Here is a 21,048-nt window from a genome sequence, read left to right on the forward strand (position 1 = left end):
ACAGTGATTTCTGTTAGGACAAACGGGATCTTTTAGAGTGGACTGCTTTTCTTTATTTAAAGAATGATCTTTGCCAGTTGACATGATTGGCCTAGAAAATGCCCAGCATACAAAATTGCTTTAACCAAGAAAAATTCTGTCAACAGCAGACATTTGATTGGGAATTCAGAAAATTTAATGTGGCTTTGAGAAGTACTTCTGTACAATGTTATCTTTCTCATAATGGAAATCAGAAATGACATCTGAGAAGTCCGTGGTTTGTTGAAAGGACAGGTATTTTTTGTTTCCTTGTCGTAGGTCTTCCAGAAACTCTGCTTTGAGCTTGTTAAGTTCTTCTGCTAGAAGCTTCATGTTGGAAGGAAGAACTTGTTCATCTAAAACAAACAGACACGTTTAAATTATTTGTAGAAATCGAATCAGTCTGGGCAACAGGAAATTGATTCGATTGCATCAAGACAAACCAGATTTCTATGAGGAACAGCTGTGGAGACAGACAGACTAAAGGCCATGTGAGTGACCCGTGCAGTCCGTCACTGACACAGTCAGACTAACTCGCTATGAGATGTGAGCGGAAACTTTGAGAAGGGGTTCCTGGACAGGCGCCAGGACAGAGTTACTCCCTGACCTAACAGGTAGGCAAAAAGCACACACAGGACAGTTTGGTTTGAAACTGACAAACCGAGACCAGTCACTGAGTACAGCTGCGTATGCCGATGACCGTTCTGTGTGCCCGTGCAGCAGAGCAGCCACAGTGGTGCTGCTGAGTGAGTTGTTTTGCTGAACCACTTTATTGTGTGATAATTCATGACATACAACTAACTCAACTAAATTATACAATTTTTAGTGTACTTCCATATATGTCCATCCCCAGTCAATTTTTAGATATTTTTCTCCTCTCCAAAGCCCTTTAGCGGTCACTGTCCTACCCCTTGCTCTGTCCCTATGCCTGACCTAGGTGACCTCCAGTCTCCTGGACGTTCCCCGCGTCCGTGGCCTTTGTGGCCGGCTTCCGCTGTTCATGTCGAGGTTCTTCACGTGGCAGCGTGTCACAGGACTTCGTGTCTCCACCGGCAGATGATACTGCACCGATGGTATAAGCATTTTGTGTTCCTGTTTTTTTTTTTTTGGTTTATGGACATTGGAGTTGTTCCCACCTGCTGGTTTTAGGAACAATGCTGCTGTAAACATTTGTGTACGGAGATTTTGTGTGAACGTTGTTTTTCTGGGATAGACACCCCTTGGCGTGGAACTGCTGGGTCTCCATCCGAGGGACCGTCGGGCTGTTTTCCAAAGCAGCTGTGCCCCTCTGCGCTCGCACCAGCAGTGCAGAAGGGTTCCGGGTTCCCCACATCTTCACCCACACTTGGGACGTCCTAACTCCTCCCAGCACAGTGGCTGGGACACGCCTGCCTCCTTCAGCTTGCGACTGCACTTCCCTGACGGACGGTGCTGAGTGTTCCTGTGTGGTCACTCGCCTTCTGTGCTCCTGCGGTCTCCTTGGAGAAGGATCTCTCCAGATCCTTTACCCAGTTATTTACATACTTATTTAACTATTTGGGAGACAGAGAACTCCCATCCACTGGCTAATCCACCGGTGCCCACAATGGCCAGGGCTGGGAACTCAAGTCCAAGTCTCCTGTGCAGTGGCAGGGACCAACCACTCGAGCCATGACCTGCTGCCTCCCAGGGTCTGCGCTAGCAAGAAGCTGGTCCTGGGGAGGAAGTCAGAACCTGAACCCCAGAACTCCAATATGGGGTTCAGACATCCCAAGGGCATCTGAACTGCCAGGCAAATGCCTACCCTGGTTGTCTCTTGAAAACTGGGTTGTGTATCACGGAGTGGCAGCAGGTCCTCCCCTCTGGACTGTATTTTTTACTCTCTTGATGGCAGGGAGGAACTGAATTTTTAAGTTTATGTAAGCACAGCCCTAGACCCTCCCCCTCCCCTCTAAAATGTGTTGTCTTTAAATGGGAGGGAAATGACGTGAGGGCTCTCCGCGTTACCCTGTTCCCTTCCCTCCGTGTTCTGGACAGAACTGAAGAACGGCACGTGTCTGCCGGAATTCCTGGAACTGTTTTTGCTCTCCAGTGACACTCCCTTTCTCCTCCAGTCTTCATTTTCAACCTTTGGGTTCTAACCCGTCGGTGACTGCCAACCAGTGTTTTTCTGAAACAGGACATGGTAGTTTATTAAACAAGTGAGGTGTCTCATGAAACTTCTCTCACACACAGATGAGGAGAGTTTCGTGCCCTGGGTGACAAACTGCACTGCGATGGAAGGCGTCTCAGGAGTCCTGTAATGAGAGTTTGAGGCCTGCCTTGTGGCGTAGTGGTTACAGCCACCACCTGCAATGCTGGCTTCCCTTAGGGGCAACAGTTCGTGTCCCAGCTGCTCCACTTCCGATCCAGCTCCCTGCTAATGGCCTGGGAAAAGCAGTGGAAGATGGCCCAAGTGTTAGGCCTCCGCTACCCGTGTGGGAGACCCTCAACTAAAACCTTTGGGGGAAAGAAGCAACAGCTTTGGGCACTGGAAAAGGTAACTATATGCTACCTAAATTGGGCTTCTCAGGCTTTTTTTTTTTTTTTTTTAAAGGCAGAGTTAGAGATGGAGAGAAATCTTCCATCTGCTGGTTCACTCCCCAAATGGCTGCCATGGCCAAGGCTGGGCCATGCTGGGCCTCCCATGTGGGTGCAGGGGCTTAAGGACTTGGGCCATCTTGACCCATTAGCAGGCAGCTGGATCAGGACACAGACCGGTGCAGTAAGGGAGGCCGGCCTTGCAGGCAGTGGCGTAACCCGCGGCATCACAACACCAGCCTTGCCTGAGGTTCTGTCAAGGTAGGGATACACGCGAGCCATGCAGGAGAGCAGTCACAGAACGCCCACCGGGATCTCAGACTTGGCAAGCTCTATTTCCTCCTTTGTAAAGTTACACGTACTTTACAATGAGTAACACGTATGGAACACGTACTTTACACGTTCCCTTACAGTGCTGTAAGGACTGGAAACAACTGTTTTTAAAGCACTTAGCACGTAAAAGGAAGTAAAGCAATGTTAGCTGTGGCATTTTAAATACACCAAAGACTTCACTATTCAAAACCCACTACTCTAAAGCCGTAGTTAGTACGTACTTCAGCTGCTACATACATGCAGGTCTACAGTGTGTCCTCCCTGTCCAGACTCCGTGCCCCTTCCCTTCACGCTGGGCCCCACCTTCTGTTCTAAGCCACTGTAAATGACTCCACCTCTGGCGCTGGCATTCGGTGCACTCGCTGCCTAGAAGGACCCTGACGCCGGCACGGCTTCTCCTTCCCATTTCCCTCCTTTGTCCAAACGTCCCCGCTGAGGAGCCGTCCTGATCACCCTTTGAAACAAGTTCTCCTGACACTGCACTGCCTCACCCGAATTTTCTTCAGGGCACTGACGTGTATTCATGTTTCATCTCCTTCCAGATGTTCTGAATCCTGCAGCTCCCCAGCATCCAGGATAAGGCCTCGTGCAGAGCAGCCACTGAGTGAAAACGTACTGGATGGGTAAATGGTGAGTTAGCTAGTTCCTGGGGAATCTGTTAGAGTTAACCAAACTGAGTAACCGGAAAACACGGCAGAACTGTGACTGAAAGCTAATGGGGCTGGTGTGGCGCAGCTGGTTAGGCCCTGCTGCAGCGCTGGCCTCCCGTATCTGAGCGCAGTCCCAGCTGCCCCTGCCTACCCCCTGCTGCAGCGCTGGCCTCCCGTATCTGAGCGCAGTCCCAGCTGCCCCTGCTGGTCCAGCTTGCAGCTGACGCACCTGGGAGGCAGCAGCTGACAGCCATCCCCATGGGAGACCCAGATGGAGTTCCAGGCTCCTGGCCATGTGAGGAGTGAACCAGCGGATAATCTCTCTTCCTGTCTTCTCCCTTTCTGTTACTCTGCCTCTCACCTAAATAAATCTTCAAAAAAAAAAAAAAAAAAAAAAAAAAGGCTAACAAAACACCCGAGCGGCAAGGAACCCACAGAGTCAAATCACATCAGCTCTCGGGCAGGCAGCTGCTCCACGTACCTTTTGCTTCCTTCATCGTCAGAGAAACAATTCTTCGTAGTGTCTGATCAGCTCTATGAAGGACATTAGCTGAACAAATAATCCTGTCTGCTTCCTGTGTAATACACACACTGTTATTACAAGTTATGTAGTTTTTTTAAAAACAATATTTGAAAAAGTTGTATAGAAAGAGGTAGACACAGAGACAGAGGGGTCTTCCATTTGATGGTTCACTCCCCAGATGGCTGCAATGGCCAGAGCTGAGCTGATCCGGAGCCAGGAGCTTCATCCAAGTCTCCCACGTTGGTGCAGGGGCCCAAGGACTTGGACCATCATCCACTGCTTTCCCAGGCCACAGCAGAGAGCTGGATCAGAAGTGCAGCAACCGGGACTCGAACCAGCGCCAGCCCCTGACTATGTAGTTCTATAAAAGAAATGGCTAAAGTTTAAGTGACTTATTTGAAGAGGCTGAAAGATAGGGCAGCTTTTCTGCTCACCATCCTTGCCTGGGGAGGCCCGCGTGGACTGAACCCCTAGGCCGGGGCACGCTGCGGGGCATCTGTCCAGGGACTGGCCCTCCGGAAGGACACAGGGAGAAGACCCGGACCTGCCTGTGGTCGTGTCAGCTTCCGTGGGGCGGGCGTTGCCCTCCTCGCGCGTTTCCAGCTACCACCATGACGCCTCGGGCCTCCCACTCCTGCCGTGCACGCTGCCTCCAGGGGCAGGAGCCGAATGCTGGTGAAAGGCCAGCCCGTGACCCAGCAAAGATCATCTGAGGGGAAGGGATTTGTTAGATTTAACCAAACTGAGTAAACGGAAAACATGGTTGGAACTGTGACTGAAAGCTAATGGGGCTGGTGTGGTGCTGTGGCAGAGTGAGTGCCACCTGGGGCATCCCATTTGGGCGATGGTTCAAGTCCCGGCTGCTCCACTTCTGATCCAGCTCCCTGCTATGGCCTGGGAAAGCAGTAGAGGATGGCCCAAGTCCTTGGGCCCCGGCACCCATGTGGGAGACCTGGAAGAAGCTCCTGGCTCCTGGCTTCGAACTGAAGTAACACCTCGACAGTAGGGACTCCATTTTGGAGCAGCTGAGACTCCATCTTGACAAAGCACCCCTCCACACACACACTGCGAGATTCTGGTCTGAAACTATGACCTAAAGCACTCAGACAACAGCAGTCCACTGCATCCCACCTGGCAACCTGCATCCCACTTGGCAGAGCACAGGAACCCCCTAGCATGATTGCTTAAGCTTGGATGTGGATAGGCTGCACCTGGGTTAATGATGAAAACGTAATTTGTCTATGTCCTACCTATGATTTAAACCAGTACCTGGATTAACATCAAGATTATAAATTAAAATTGTTAAGATTGTAACTGGTATTGTCAGATTATAATTGATACTAGTTTCGCACACGTTTAGGCCAGCTTGACCCCAGTAACCATGTAGTCCCCTCCCGATTTTGTGGCTTTTGCCTTTATAAACCCTGTTGCTTTGGGCTTCAGGGTGGAGAGTTCGTTAGGGCATGAGCCCACTCGCTACCGCCGGCAGTAGAGGACCATCAGATTGTAGCAGCGTGTGGTGCCCCTCGTGTGTACTCGCTCAGGTACATTTTGGAGGTCCCAGCAAGATATGGAGACCACCTTCCACCTATGGAAGACCTCGCTCCAATCCTTCCAGGTTGGTGCTCTGGCCATAGGGGAGGTGCCCCGATGATGTTCCAGGGCCCTGATTCACCAACCTGGGAGGCTTGGCTCAACCTCTTCACCAACCAATTGGCCTTAGGTCCTCTGGTAATTCAACTCCTATTTTCTGGGGGCACCTTCTGGGTATTGGCGGTCTGACGAGACACCGATACAGTCTCCATTCCGTTTGAGCACGACAGCGTTAGGTCTGGTTAAAGAAAGGCCTTTCCTGGAGGTCCTGGTTTCTGTTCCTGTTTCGTAGCCACCTTCCGATGTACTGTCCGCATTCATGATCCGGGAGGTAAATTCTTCTCCCTGTCCTGCCTGTCTCCGTTATTCCCTGTCTCTGGCGTCTCTGTTCCTTCCCTGAACATGAGCTCTGCTCAGTCTAAGGGACACCTTTCCAGTGTATGTTCAAAAATGTCTCTTTTAAATCTAAAAAGATTGCTGCCTTAAAAACTGCCTTGTAACTTGCCAAAGTTCTGTGGCTTGGTTTGTACAGATCTCGATGAAAAATAACAGTGGGTGATCAGCCCCGACGTGGATTTTTTCAATCTCTGGTTTATGTCATTGATTTCTAGCTGGAGTTTTATAAAAAGTAAAATTCCATGTAAGTGTAATTTTGACCTTAATTCAGATAAAGGTATGATATAATACCAACATCTGAAGTCATCGAGGTGTAACTGCTAAATATAAATTGGGTGAAAGTAAATGAGATGAATGTGTCTAACAAAAATGTTTTCATTAGAGTCCATATATAAAGAATAATTCAAGGCTGCTTAAAAATAACTAAGGTTAAAATTTGACGTGATATCTTATTTTAAAAATGTTGTCTTAATTTACAGATTTTTAAAAGATTATTTCAATATAAATCAAGAAGTCAGCAGATAAAAAGTGGTCACAAGTATAAAACTGTTCTTAGTAAGGAAGGTTAAGAAAGAAAGAGGTTTAAAAATCGGGTTTAAGTTATAAAAGGTGTGAGAAAGTCACAAAAGGTAAAGAAAAATTTTCTGGATACAAAAGCTGTTAATTAAAATCTGATCCTCTTATAACAATGGAGCTTTTGTAACACATATATGTTAAAATAGTCTTTAAAATCTGTTTAAAAACTACAGCATCTCCTTTTAGTAGTTTTATTTAATGGCTGACTCTGCCGTTTTCTAGCCAGATCCGGGAAGCTCTCTTCTCTTTCCTGGCTCTGACTCTGTTACAATTGCTCCGAGTTATGGGATGATTCCATGTGCTAACTTGTATTTAAGGATTTTACTTCCCATTTTTGTGACAAACATCAATTTTGTATCCTATTGATATTCTCTGTCTCTCCTTAAATTCTGATTGATTGAAATTCTTTTTATTAAAAAATGATGGTCTGGTTAAATATATACTTTCTAAAGCATTTAAATGATCACTGTGTAACACTAATAAAGTCTGGTCTGTATCAATGCTACTCATCAAATGTCCAAAAGTTAGAAAAGTCTAATAATTTTGTTGTTATTAGTCACAATGGTTTTCTTAATAAGAAAAGGCCCAGAGGACTAAAAAGGGATACACGTTCAATAAAATTTTACAGGTACTTTCTAAAATACTGTGTGAGGTAAACAAGTGCCTCTTCCTGTTGGTTAAGTTTTATAATTTTAACCACGGTCCTTTAAAGCCTTTTGTCATTCACAGTTTTGTGTTTTCCTCTAAACACTAAACGTCAGATTTACTGCTCATAAAAATTAAAACATTGTTGGTTCTGTGTTCAAATGTGTCCTCTTTTAGGTTTCAAAAGACTTCTTTTTCCTACCTTTATCATATTCAGTACTTTTGTATGGCTCTACAAATAGATAAAGCCAAAGTTTAACAGGTTCCAACTAAAAACGTATGGTTAATTCAGGTTACTAAACACAGAAAGCAATTCTAATTAATTAGTAATCTAAAAAAACAGTTAAAGATCTTAAAAAGCTGTTACTAAGCCTGCTCTATTGTTCTATCCTGTAATGTATGTTATGTGTTGTTATATGAGTACATTTTGTATGTCTACATAAAAATGTATTAAGAGCTCTGTTTTAACTAACTTATAGATATAAGATTGCTCATAAATTCAAACTACTAAGTTAGCCCAAAATACATTTTTGGTTCACATGACCTAAATAAACCTCTGTATCAGGTGTTTTAAACTTAGTGATACAGAAAAACCAAAAATGATTAAGTCATTGACATGTTTATGCTTGAGTTTGCTGGACAAACAAGTTGCACTTGTGCTAGATTTTCAAAGTGTATTTCCAACTACAGACACTCCTATAATTTATAAAAGACTTTAGACTTGTTAGTAAATACTTTTTTATTTTATTTTTTTTAATTTTATTTTTTTTTTGACAGGCAGAGTGGACAGTGAGAGCGAGACAGAGAGAAAGGTCTTCCTTTGCCGTTGGTTCACCCTCCAATGGCCGCCGCGGCCAGCGCGCTGCAGCCGGCGCACCGCGCTGATCCGATGGCAGGAGCCAGGAGCCAGGTGCTTCTCCTGGTCTCCATGGGGTGCAGGGCCCAAGCACTTGGGCCATCCTCCACTGCACTCCCTGGCCACAGCAGAGGGCTGGCCTGGAAGAGGGGCAACCGGGACAGAATCCAGCACCCCAACCGGGACTAGAACCCGGTGTGCCGGCACCGCTAGGCAGAGGATTAGCCTAGTGAGCCGCGGCGCCAGCCTTAGTAAATACTTTCATAAGTTATTTGACAATTAAAACTGCTTGCTAAATTTTCACTTAATATGAAATTATTAACAGTAAGTAATCTAAAAAGCCTGTATTCTCTTCAAGATGAGAAACTGATTCTATTCTAAATTCTCCATCAGGACATACAGTTTGACCTTCAGACCTTATAAAAGTAATGACTAACATTTTTCTGTTGTCGTGCCTGGCCACATATAACAGCTAGATTTATTTTGCCATAAATACAGTAAACAGACAAAACCTCCCTTTTCCAATCAAACTAATAGAGAGATACAGAGTCTTACTAATTGGTTCAAAATGGTTTAGATAAAGTGGTCTTCATGTTTGATCTTATACATGCCTGTGACAATACATTTCTAGCCCAGGCCACCAAAGATTAGTGATGGGATTGAGCACCCCTTGGCTAACATCCTAAAGGTCTCCTCTGTGGTCTACTTTAACAAGGACCGGGATGAAGAGGAGTGAGATGGACAACAGTAATGTAAGGATAGGTGACAGCCAATTAATAACGGCTGTACACAGTGATCTGCCATCAAGGAGACCCAGCAAGGCCATCCACCCTGAATGGCATTGGTTTTCGACGTGGAAAGCCAGGGCTTCAGACAGACGGCAGTCACGACAGAAGCCCGCCTCTAAAGAGCCCCGGCAGCTCTGCCATCCCAGGGCTGGGACACTGGAAACGGAGTTTCCCTGGAGTCGCAGGACCCCTAGGTCAGAACCACAGGCCTTCTTGGCTCTAAGCTGAAAAGCCCTTCGTTCTGCCCAGCTTCCAAAGTGACCCCCACCATCAGGGGGACATAGGGTCAGTAACATTGCAGACAGAGCTGTAGGTTTGCTTTTAGAGATCTTGCCTCTTCTATACTGACCTCCTGTTCAGTCCAGCTCTGCTCCCAGGCCAGCTAGGAATTGGGAGTCAACAGGGTGCCTGCCCTAAGGAGATTCACACCTCCTTTATGATGTCTCTTCCAATACCCCATGTAATTATCAAGCCCTTCATGTTGGTTTGTTTGCATCTAAATTAAAAAAAAAAAAAAAAAAGAAAAGAAAAAAAAAAACAACTCCCTCCTGGTTTGGATAACACCTTTCATAGGTCCTCTAATGACTCTGTCCTTTGTTGTAGACCCTGTGTGTTTAATCTACTTGTTAGATTTGTTTTCTCCAGATTTAAAGCAGTACAACTCTAGATGGCCATCACATGAAACCTTGGATGAAAACAGTTTCTGCAAGCTGACACTGCAGCCCCCTCGAAAGGCCCCCTCCTGCTAGAACCCTGTTTTGGCTGCCATTCCCCACGCCACACCCAAGATGAGATCAACACCCTGGGTCCCTACAATAGTACGGTGTGGATTTAAAGAGGGGGAGGATTGCGGCTGTCTGGTTGGGCTGTCTGTGGGCACCTGAGACTCCATCTTGACAAAGCACCCCTCCACACACACACTGCGAGACTCTGGTCTGAAACTATGATCTAAAGCACTCAGACATCAGCAGTCCACTGCATCCCACTTGGCAGAGCACAGGAACCCCCTAGCATGATTGCTTAAGCTCGGAAGTGGATAGGCTGCACCTGGGTTAATGATGAAAATGTAATTTGTCTATGTCCTACCTATGATTTAAACCAGTACCTGGATTAACGTCAAGATTATAAATTAAAATTGTTAAGATTGTAACTGGTATTGTCAGATTATAACTGATACTAGTTTCGCACACGTTTAGGCCAGCTTGACCCCAGTAACCATGTAGTCCCCTCCCGATTTTGTGGCTTTTGCCTTTATGAACCCTGTTGCTTTGGGCTTCAGGGTGGAGAGCTCGTTAGGGCACGAGCCCACTCGCCACCGCCGGCAGTAGAGGACCATCCGATTGTAGCAGCGTGTGGTGCCCCTCGTGTGCACTCGCCCAGGTGCAACAGAATCAGCCCAGCTCCAGCCTGTGCAGCCATCTGGGGAGTGAACCAGCGGATGGACATCTCTCTCTCTCTCTCTCTCTCACTCTGCCTTTCAAATAAATAAATCTTAAAAAAAAATCTCAGGAAAAACTGTTCCCTCTCATTTAGGCTAAATCTCTACTGCATGACTTACCTTTTGTTCCATGTTTTCCTCAACGTATTTTACTGGATTTTCCAATGCAGTAAGCAATAAATCAGTCACTTCCAGGCTATGGAGAAAGTGAGATAAAATACAGTAAATCCTCCTGTGGAACATATATATTTCGAAAGAACTTGTACTTAAGGATACTAAAGTGAATTCTAGAGGAATAAAACTACTATAAACCAGGATCCTTTAAGAAAAGAAAAACTTAGTAACTGGGAAGCTACCTTCCATTTCAAAACCCAAATGCAGGGGCTGGCACAGTGGCATAGTAGGTTAAGCCTCTGCCTACGACACGAGCATCCCATAGAGGTGCCGGTTCAAGTCCTGGCTGCTCTACTTCCAATCCAGCTCCCTGCTAATGGCCTGGGAAAACAGTGGAAAGTGGACCAAGTGCTTGGGCCACTACACCCAGGTGGGAGACATAGAAGCAGCTCCTGGCTCCTGGCTTCAGATCGGGCCAGCTCTGGCTGTTGAGGCCATTTGGGGAGTGAACCACCGGATGGTTCACTCGCTCCGTTACACTACTTCTCAAATAAATAAATCTTTAAAAACAAAAACCCAAATGCAGAAGTTCCAAATACATTACAAAGCAAAAACCTCCAATCCAGCTCCCCGCTAATGCACCTGGGAAGGCAGTGAAGATGGCCCAAGTGCGTGGGCCTCTGCCACGCTCTGGCCTGACCCAGCCCTGGCTGTCATGGCCATTTGGGGAATGAGCCGTTTCTGGAGTGAGACAGCACTGGGTCCAAATCTCAACTCTGCCACTTACTTTATCTACCTGGGCCTCAGTTATCTAGTCCATAAAATGAGGATAATAGTGTTTACCCTCAAACAGTTGTTGTGAGGAAAGACCAGGACAACACAGAAGTGTTTATGGGCCGGGAAAAGTTACATTGATCAAGATCATCACCCAACTTCCAGCACAGGCCCCAGCCTTCGCACAGCCCCCACGTATGCTGGGACCGCTCCGAGTATGAGCACAGGCAACGGGTTCCTAAGGCCCGAGACAGGACTGCAGATTGAGGTGAGGGTTGGTAGTGACCCTGGAGACGCTCCCATTCTCCTTGCTTCCAGCCGAGACAGGGTCTCAGAGATCGCACAGCAGTAACGAGAAACCTCGGCTGCTCCCGCGGGACCACGCGGTACCTGCACAGCCTCTTACTTGCAAAGGAGCAGAGTTAAGACTCAAGAGAGCGGCAGCTGGGATGTGCACCCTCAGACAGGATATCACGACATTAAAACTGGGAACTTCACCAGCGAACTTCCCATACAAAAAATGGTCAATTTTTGTTTGGGGTGTTTTTGTGTTTCCTTTTTTGCTTTGTTTTTAATATTTATTTAGTTTAAAAAAGTTACAGAGAGACCTTCTATCTGTTAATTTACTCTCCAACTGGCTGCAAGAGCCAGGCGGGGCCAGTGGAACCTTGGAGCCTGGAGCTCCACCCAGGTGCCCCACGGGGCTGGCAGGGCCCAAGCTCCTGGCATCTGTGCTTTCTCAGGTGCATTAGCAGGGCGCTGGACTGGAAGCACAACAGTCAGGTCTCAGAGTGCTCATCTGGGATGCTGGCGCTGCGGGCGGTGGCTTAACCTGCCTGGCCACACCGCGGGCCTCTAGGATGCCAGTTTCATAAAATGCAGGGAAACCGTATCCTGGGGACCCAATGCTTTGAGAAAGGAGTTTCAAAAATCAGCTGTTCCCCATGGACAGCAAGCAGGCCGTAAGGAGGGCGGGCTGTAGGACCGCGTGCGCAATGCAGCAGCCCAAGTTTACATGAATGAAAATCGAGATGAGCAGTGGGCCTCGGGCCAGGGTGGAGGGTGCCAGTTGTGGCGCCTGTGTTCACCATGGAGCAGCCGGGCTCAGCGCCTGGCCCTGCCTCCAACTCCCAGCTCAGACGCTGGCAGGCAGCCGGCAGCCGAGCTCCTGTCCCCCGCGCAGGCCCTGGATCGAGCCCTGGCCCAGCCTAGGCTGCTGTGGACCTCCGGGGAGCTCTGTCTCTTGAATGAGTAAGTTAAAAAGTAAAGCAGTGGAAACCCCAGGTGTTCAGCTGCACTCGCTACAGTTAAGGGCTCAACAGGTGACGCGGCAGCTACAGTAAAGTGCAAATACGGATCATATCAGTGACGTCGCTGCCAGAAGTGCCGCACACACATCACAGACAGGAAGCAGCAGGCACCAACGCGCGGCCCCGGACACACGAGCACCATGCCCGCGGGGGCGGGGCAAGCTCTGACACAGGCCGCAGCACTCCTGCCCTCCTCCCTCCCGTCCACTAGGCCACGTCAGCACGCCTATCAGACGTGCCTCCACCTGACTCCCTGCTGCGACCTCTGCAATACCGTGTAATCCTACAGTTACGACTGGACATTTGGGCCAGTGATGTGGAATAAAGGTCAAGCCTCCTTAGGGCCGGCGCTGTGGCGTAGTGGGTAAAGCTGCCACCTGCAGCGCCGGCATCCCATATGGGTGCTGGTTCAGGTCCCGACTGTTCCACTTGCAATCCAGCTCTCTGCTGTGACCTAGGAAAGCAGTGAAAGACGGCCCAAGTCCTTGGGCCCCTGCACCCGTGTGGGAGACCCTGAGGAAGCTTCTGGCTGCTGGCTTTGCATCGGCGCAGCTCCAGCCATTATGGTCAATTGGGGAGTGAACCAGTGGATGGAAGACCTCTCTCTCTGCGTAATTCTTTCAAATAAATAAATAAATCTTAAAAAAAAAAAAAAAAAAAAAAAAAAAAAAAAAAAAGAAGGTTAAGCTGCTGCCTGCAGTGCCGGCATCCCATATGGGCGCCGGTTCAGGTCCCGGCTGCTGCACTGCCCATCCAGCTCCTGGCTAACGGCCTGGGAAAGCAGCAGAGCATGGCCTGAGTGCTTGGGCCCCTGCACCCGCATGGGAGACCCGAAGAAGCTCCTGGCTTTGGCCTGACCCAGCCCCAGCCACTGTGGCCATTTGGGGAGTGACCCAGCGGATGGAAGATCAATCATCTTACTCTCCTTCTAACTCTGCAATCTAAAAAGAGAAAAAAGTGGACATCTGCAAACAAATTTGCTACCGCAGGTTCAGGGCCTCTCAACAAACAGAAATTTCTCGTTTCCACTTGCATCGCAGGGCGCCTGGCCGGGAGGCGGCCCTCGGCGGGCTACCTGGCCTCGGCAGAGCAGGCTGGCCCCTCCACGGTGAGGCTGCGGCGCTCCCAGGCGTGGGTCCCAGCGTCGGGTCTTTCCAGCCTCGTGTCCATCAGGCGGATCGTCTCCGACGGCAGGGCCTGCGGCCGCCGGCCATTCCGCCGCAGGCAGGTCTCGAGGGGGCAGTCTAAGAAGAGCTGGCAAAAGCCCAGGGAGTCTGCGAACAGGTGAAAACCAGAATCACCGGCTAGCAGGTGAAAACCGCGAGTCACCGCGCGCAGGTGAAAACCAGAATCACCGCGCGCAGGTGAAAACCGCGAGTCACCGCGCGCAGGTGAAAACCGCGAGTCACCGCGCGCAGGTGAAAACCGCGAATCACCGCGTGCAGGTGAAAACCGCGAATCACCGGCGCAGGTGAAAACCACGAATCACCGCGCGCAGGTGAAAACCAGAATCACCGCGCGCAGGTGAAAACCACGAGTCACCGCGTGCAGGTGAAAACCGCGAGTCACCGCGCGCAGGTGAAAACCGCGAATCACCGCGCGCAGGTGAAAACCACGAATCACGGGCGCAGGTGAAAACCAGAATCACCGCGCGCAGGTGAAAACCACGAGTCACCGCGTGCAGGTGAAAACCGCGAGTCACCGCGCGCAGGTGAAAACCGCGAATCACCGCGCGCAGGTGAAAACCGCGAGTCACGGGCGCAGGTGAAAACCACGAATCACGGGCGCAGGTGAAAACCAGAGTCACCGCGCGCAGGTGAAAACCAGAATCACCGCGCGCAGGTGAAAACCAGAATCACGGGCGCAGGTGAAAACCAGAATCACCGCGCGCAGGTGAAAACCACGAGTCACCGCGTGCAGGTGAAAACCGCGAGTCACCGCGCGCAGGTGAAAACCGCGAATCACCGCGCGCAGGTGAAAACCACGAATCACGGGCGCAGGTGAAAACCAGAATCACCGCGCGCAGGTGAAAACCACGAGTCACCGCGTGCAGGTGAAAACCGCGAGTCACCGCGCGCAGGTGAAAACCGCGAATCACCGCGCGCAGGTGAAAACCGCGAATCACGGGCGCAGGTGAAAACCACGAATCACGGGCGCAGGTGAAAACCAGAATCACCGCGCGCAGGTGAAAACCACGAGTCACCGCGTGCAGGTGAAAACCGCGAGTCACCGCGCGCAGGTGAAAACCGCGAATCACCGCGCGCAGGTGAAAACCGCGAGTCACGGGCGCAGGTGAAAACCACGAATCACGGGCGCAGGTGAAAACCAGAGTCACCGCGCGCAGGTGAAAACCAGAATCACCGCGCGCAGGTGAAAACCAGAATCACGGGCGCAGGTGAAAACCAGAGTCACCGCGCGCAGGTGAAAACCAGAATCACCGCGCGCAGGTGAAAACCGCGCATCACCGCGCGCAGGTGAAAACCGCGAGTCACCGCGGGCCGCTCCTCCAGAACTAACACCCGCACAGGGCAAATCCTCCCGCAGCAGCAAAGCCCGCGCTTTTCGCCGTCATTAAGCCCACGTAAAACCCCCGAAGCCGCCCGCATCCGCACCCACGAAGCCGAGTTCTAGTTACGTTTCCGAGCCAGCTGGTAGACCTCGTATCGCATGCTCCGATAGTAGAAGTTGTCATCCAGAAGCAGCAGCAGCGGCCCGGCCACGGCGCTCCTGGTCAGCGGGCGCGGGGCCTGCGGGTCCGGGCCCGCGGGCAGCAGGAGACCCTGGGCCTCCAGGCAGGCGGCGAACGCTGTCCACAGGGCCGCGGCGCCGTCGGCCGGGGCGGACAGCGGCCGGCCGCCCGCCGCCGCCGCCAGGAAGCGCTCCAGGTGCCCCAGCAGCTCCTGGCGCAGCGGTCTCCACCGAGGCGGCTACGAAAGGCCCGCGAGTCAGGACCGCGGCTCGCGTCCGGCTACGGCCGGCAGGGCGGCCCTCGGGCCCGCGGCCCGGGCGCCCCAGACGGCAGCCGTCCCCCGGGCTCCCGGGCCGCCGGCCCCCGCTAGCGGCCTCTCCCAGTCCAAGCATCGCCCCCGGGCCAGCGGGCGCCGGACCCCAGGAGCCCACGCCACATCCCGGCGCCCCCGTGGACCCGCCCCTTCCGGCCAGCCCTGCCCGAGGTCCCCGGACCAGCCGACGCCACACCCCCCGTGGACCCGCCCCTTCCGGCGTCCCGTGGACCCGCCCCTTCCGGCCAGCCCTGCCCGAGGCCCCCGGGCCAGCCGACGCCACACCCCCCGTGGACCCGCCCCTCCCGGCCAGCCGACGCCACACCCCCGAGGACCCGCCCCTTCCGGCCAGCCCCGCTCCAGGCCCCGCCCCTTCCGCACTGACCGACGGCTGCGCGCCGGCCCCGGCGGCGAAGCCGGGCATGACGTCGTCGTAAGAGACGACGCCCACGGCCCAGCCGCGCTCCCGCCGCAGCCGCTGGCCGAGGGCGCGTGCCAAAGTCGATTTGCCTGCTGCGGGCAAACCGCAGAGAACGCAGAGCGCTCGCTTCCGTGGACCCTCGCTTCCGGCGCCCCGGACGTCCGCAGCCGCCTTCATGCTGCCCGGGGAGCGCGCCCGCGGCCGGCGCCGCTGACTGCGCACGCGCAGCGCCTGCCCCGCGCCCGCGGCGCCGCCTGGCGGCGGAGGGCCGGAAGCGCCGCCGTGTCCGCCGTGCTGAGGTCGCGGCCCCGGGTCCCCCGAGCTGTGGCCGCCGAGCCGCGCCCCCGTGTCCGCGGCGTCCCGGAGCCACGACTGACGGCCTGAGGGCATCGGCCTTCCTGCCGGGAACACGCCGCGGCTTGGAGAGGACAGCCGGGGCAGAGACGGGAGCCTCATCCCCGGGGCTCCCTGCCTGGGACGCGAACCCCCGCCGGCCTCGCCGGGTGCGGGCGGCGCGGGGCCGAGCGGGGCTGAGCGGGGCGGCGGTGGGCGCGCGGGCGTCCTCGGGCTGGAGACCCCTGGGCCGGCTGCCAGCTGCGGGGTGATTACGTGAGGGCGGAGGATAGGTTCCCGCCATGTCGCTGGAAGTCCGTCTGCGAGTAAATCGTACGTGGAATAGAAAGTAGAATGAAATTCTGGTGAAATAACGGATGAGTGCGGCTTTGGTGGACACGGAGCACGCGGCGCCGGGGCGGGTGTGCGCGGGGCGAGGGCCGCGCCCCGCGGGATGTGCAGGAGGGAGGAGCGCGCAGGTGCGCAGCCGAGGCGGCCTCGCGCTGGGTGCGGGGCTCCGAGGTGCGCAGCCCGAGGCGGCCTCGCGCTGGGTGCGGGGTGCGGGGCTCCGACGGCCCCGCGCACACCCACTCCCCTTCTCTCCTGCCCCCACCAGGCAGCTGCTTTTATTTGAAAGAGTTGGAGCACGCGCTAGCTCTGTCACTGGCTCACTCCCCAGACGGCTGCAACGGCCAGGGTCGGCCCCGCTGAGGCCGGGAGCTCTGGGTCCGCGCCGCGGGTGCAGGGGCCCGAAGTTGTGGACCTTCTTCCACTGCTTCCCCAGGCCACAGCAGGGAGCCGCATGGGAATGCGGAGCAGCCGGGACTCGAACCGGCGCCCGTATGGGATGCTGGCGCTGCAGGTGGTGGCTTTACCCGCACGCCACACGCTGGCCGCAGCTTTTCTCTTTTTAATATGGTTTCCTTTGGTTGTTTTTAACTTTATTTCTTAGAAGTTTCGATTCATGGCCGGCGCCGCGGCTCACTAGGCTAATCCTCCGCCTTGCGGCGCCGGCACACCGGGTTCTTGTCCCGGTCGGGGTGCCGGATTCTGTCCCGGTTGCCCCTCTTCCAGGCCAGCTCTCTGCTGTGGCCAGGGAGTGCAGTGGAGGATGGCCCAAGTGCTTCGGCCCTGCACCCCATGGGAGACCAGGAAAAGCACCTGGCTCCTGCCTTCGGATCAGCGCGATGCGCCGGCCACAGCGCCGGCCGCAGCGGCCACTGGAGGGTGAACCAACGGCAAAGGAAGACCTTTCTCTCTGTCTCTCTCTCTCAGTCCACTCTGCCTTTCAAAAATTAAAAAAAAAAAAAAAAAAAGTTTAGATTCATGAGATTGAGCAGAAGTGGAGTTCTCGTTCCCTCCCAGAGCGGTGCGTCTGTTACCCGCGATGGACCTGTGTTGATGTCACCGAGTCCACGGTCGATCCTGGGCTCAGTGTTGGGGTCATACAGCCGAGGTTGTGACAGTCTATGACGACATGGATCCACCGTTACGGTGCCGAATGACGGGGTAGATGGGATACGTCACGGCCCCGCCGTAATGATGGGAAACGTCACGGCCGCTGCTGTATGTTGAAGTACGTCACGGCCCTTAAAATCCCCTGCCTACTCCTGCTTTATCCCCTGGCACTACCTTTTCCCTCTCCATATCGTGTAACTGGTCATCCAGCCCTGTTAGATTTGCTCCATTCACTTAGTAACACGAACTTCAGTGTCTGCTGTGTCGCTTCATGGCTTGGTAGCTATCTCTAGAAGGGAGAAACGTCCCAGTGTGTGAGTGTACCACCAATAGGGACACGCCCAGTGTGTGAGTGTACCACTAGCAGGGACACGCCCAGTGTGTGAGTGTACCACTAGCAGAGGGACACGCCCAGTGTGTGAGTGTACCACTAGCAGGGACACGCCCAGTGTGTGAGTGTACCACTAGCAGAGGGACACGCCTAGTGTGTGAGTGTACCACCAGCAGGGACACGCCCAGTGTGTGAGTGTACCACTAGCAGAGGGACACGCCTAGTGTGTGAGTGTACCACTAGCAGAGGGACACGCCCAGTGTGTGAGTGTACCACCAGCAGGGACACGTCCCAGTGTGTGAGTGTACCACTAGCAGGGACACGCCCAGTGTGTGAGTGTACCACTAGCAGGGACACGCCCAGTGTGTGAGTGTACCACTAGCAGGGACACGCCCCAGTGTGTGAGTGTACCACTAGCAGGGACACGCCCAGTGTGTGAGTGTACCACTAGCAGGGACACGCCCAGTGTGTGAGTGTACCACTAGCAGGGACACGCCCAGTGTGTGAGTGTACCACTAGCAGGGACACGCCCAGTGTGTGAGTGTACCACTAGCAGGGACACGCCCAGTGTGTGAGTGTACCACTAGCAGGGACACACCCAGTGTGTGAGTGTACCACCAGCAGGGACACGTCCCAGTGTGTGAGTGTACCACCAGCAGGGACACGCCCAGTGTGTGAGTGTACCACCAGCAGGGACACGCCCAGTGTGTGAGTGTACCACTAGCAGGGACACGTCCCAGTGTGTGAGTGTACCACTAGCAGGGACACGCCCAGTGTGTGAGTGTACCACTAGCAGGGACACGTCCCAGTGTGTGAGTGTACCACTAGCAGGGACACGCCCAGTGTGTGAGTGTACCACTAGCAGGGACACGCCCAGTGTGTGAGTGTACCACTAGCAGGGACACACCCAGTGTGTGAGTGTACCACCAGCAGGGACACGCCCAGTGTGTGAGAGTACCACCAGCAGGGACACGCCCAGTGTGTGAGTGTACCACTAGCAGGGACACGCCCAGTGTGTGAGTGTACCACTAGCAGAGGGACACGCCTAGTGTGTGAGTGTGCCACTAGCAGGGACACGCCCAGTGTGTGAGTGTACCACCAGCAGGGACACGCCCAGTGTGTGAGTGTACCACTAACAGGGACACGTCCCAGTGTGTGAGTGTACCACTAGCAGGGACACGTCCCAGTGTGAGTGTACCACTAGCAGGGGGACACGTCCCAGTGTGTGAGTGTACCACCAGCAGGGACACGCCCAGTGTGTGAGTGTACCACTAGCAGAGGGACACGCCTAGTGTGTGAGTGTACCACTAGCAGGGACACGCCCAGTGTGTGAGTGTACCACTAGCAGGGACACGCCCAGTGTGTGAGTGTACCACCAGCAGGGACACGCCCAGTGTGTGAGTGTACCACTAGCAGAGGGACACGCCTAGTGTGTGAGTGTACCACTAGCAGGGACACGCCCAGTGTGTGAGTGTACCACCAGCAGGGACACGCCCAGTGTGTGAGTGTACCACTAGCAGGGACACGTCCCAGTGTGTGAGTGTACCACTAGCAGGGACACGTCCCAGTGTGTGAGTGTACCACTAGCAGGGACACGCCCAGTGTGTGAGTGTACCACTAGCAGGGACACGTCCAGTGTGTGAGTGTACCACTAGCAGGGACACGCCCAGTGTGTGAGTGTACCACCAGCAGGGGGACACGCCCAGTGTGTGAGTGTACCACTAGCAGGGACACGTCCAGTGTGTGAGTGTACCACTAGCAGGGACACGCCCAGTGTGTGAGTGTACCACCAGCAGGGGGACACGCCCAGTGTGTGAGTGTACCACCAGCAGGGACACGTCCAGTGTGTGAGTGTACCACTAGCAGGGACACGCCCAGTGTGTGAGTGTGCCACTAGCAGGGACACGCCCAGTGTGTGAGTGTACCGGTTTAGTTTTCCATTAACCTACCGCAGAGCATGTCAGTTGCCTCCAAGTGCTGGCCGTTGGGAAGCGATTGTAACAATCGAATTATGAATGTGACAGTGTCCGCTCATTTGGGTAAGCACATGGAGCATGACTACTTGACCATGTGGGCAGAATGTTTTTATAAGAAGCTGCCGATCCGTCTCCACAGTGGCTGTGCCATTTTGCATCCCCACCTGCAAACAGTGTTGCCCCCGTGCTTGCCGGCATTTGTCACCACAGTAACATCTCAGACCTTATACACAGAGAGTCCGTGGCTTTCCTCTGGGAAAGGAAGAACAGAAGCTCCCTGGGGTCGGGGTCGGGGTATGAAGAGAGCCCCTAGCATCTGTAAGCTTGGCTCTTGTCCATGCGGTGAGTGGGTGGGAGTGGCAGACCCAGAGTGTCTTACCTAGAAATCTGCAGTGGCTGAGCCGTGAAAGGCAGAATGCAAACCAGCTACCCTACAGTGCCGGGGCACTGCTCCTGCTGGGGGCAGCCCGCTCCTTCCACAGCTGACAGTGTGCTGTAGCTGTCCAGTCTTAGACACCCGGAGCTCAGGTAGGGACAGCTGTTGTGGGGCGCACAGCGAGACTCTGAGGTCCAATTAGGAGTGTGTATTAGCCGGCTGGCGATTGCCGTCTCCCAGAGCAGGTCCAGAGAAGACAGCCCCAAGTCTCCAGTGTGTGTGTGTTGGGGGGGGGGGGACGGCTTAAAGGCAGAAACTACATTCTGGTGGCCTTGGCCGTTATCTATCAAGCAAGCAGAGGTCCAGAAGCCAGAACTATGCCGGGTACAGCGGGAGGAGCAGACTGATGCTCTAGCTTGTTTCTCTCAAAGGAACAGTCCCTGCTCTGAAGCACCCAAGCAAGATAGCATACAGCCCCCACCCCCACCCCCCGGGCAGGCTGTGTCCTGTGGGGAAATTTCAGACTTAAAGCCGCCCTGTCATACAGCAATGTGGACACAGAACTTGGGCCGGGGTAA

The 21,048-nt window shown here is 53.3% G+C and overlaps 1 protein-coding gene across 10 annotated transcripts; it reads right to left on the bottom strand.

The window, feature by feature from the left end:
- Positions 1–30: 30 nt before the first annotated feature.
- PSTK (phosphoseryl-tRNA kinase) lies at positions 31–16,619 on the bottom strand. Of its 10 annotated transcripts, none has more exons than XM_070057094.2 (7): positions 15,961–16,557; positions 15,209–15,500; positions 13,649–13,847; positions 10,496–10,571; positions 4,042–4,135; positions 3,402–3,510; positions 31–374 (listed from the first exon to the last, which is right to left on the bottom strand). In XM_070057094.2, exons 1-6 carry the CDS (start codon positions 16,450–16,452, stop codon positions 3,413–3,415), a joined length of 1,251 nt encoding a protein of 416 aa, XP_069913195.2. In that variant the 5' UTR covers positions 16,453–16,557; the 3' UTR covers positions 31–374; positions 3,402–3,412. The 10 variants fall into 10 exon arrangements, 7 of the variants coding, with proteins under 7 accessions (XP_069913195.2, XP_089169993.1, XP_069913194.2 ...); XM_089313867.1 differs by having other exon boundaries at positions 3,402–3,525; XR_016221481.1 differs by lacking the exon at positions 3,402–3,510 and adding an exon at positions 3,790–3,931 and having other exon boundaries at positions 153–374; positions 15,961–16,554.
- Positions 16,620–21,048: the final 4,429 nt, after the last annotated feature.

Source organism: Oryctolagus cuniculus, chromosome 15 (assembly GCF_051225735.1).
Source record: "Oryctolagus cuniculus isolate XC-2025 breed Fujian yellow rabbit chromosome 15, ASM5122573v1, whole genome shotgun sequence".
NCBI classification, from domain to species: Eukaryota; Metazoa; Chordata; class Mammalia; order Lagomorpha; family Leporidae; genus Oryctolagus; species Oryctolagus cuniculus.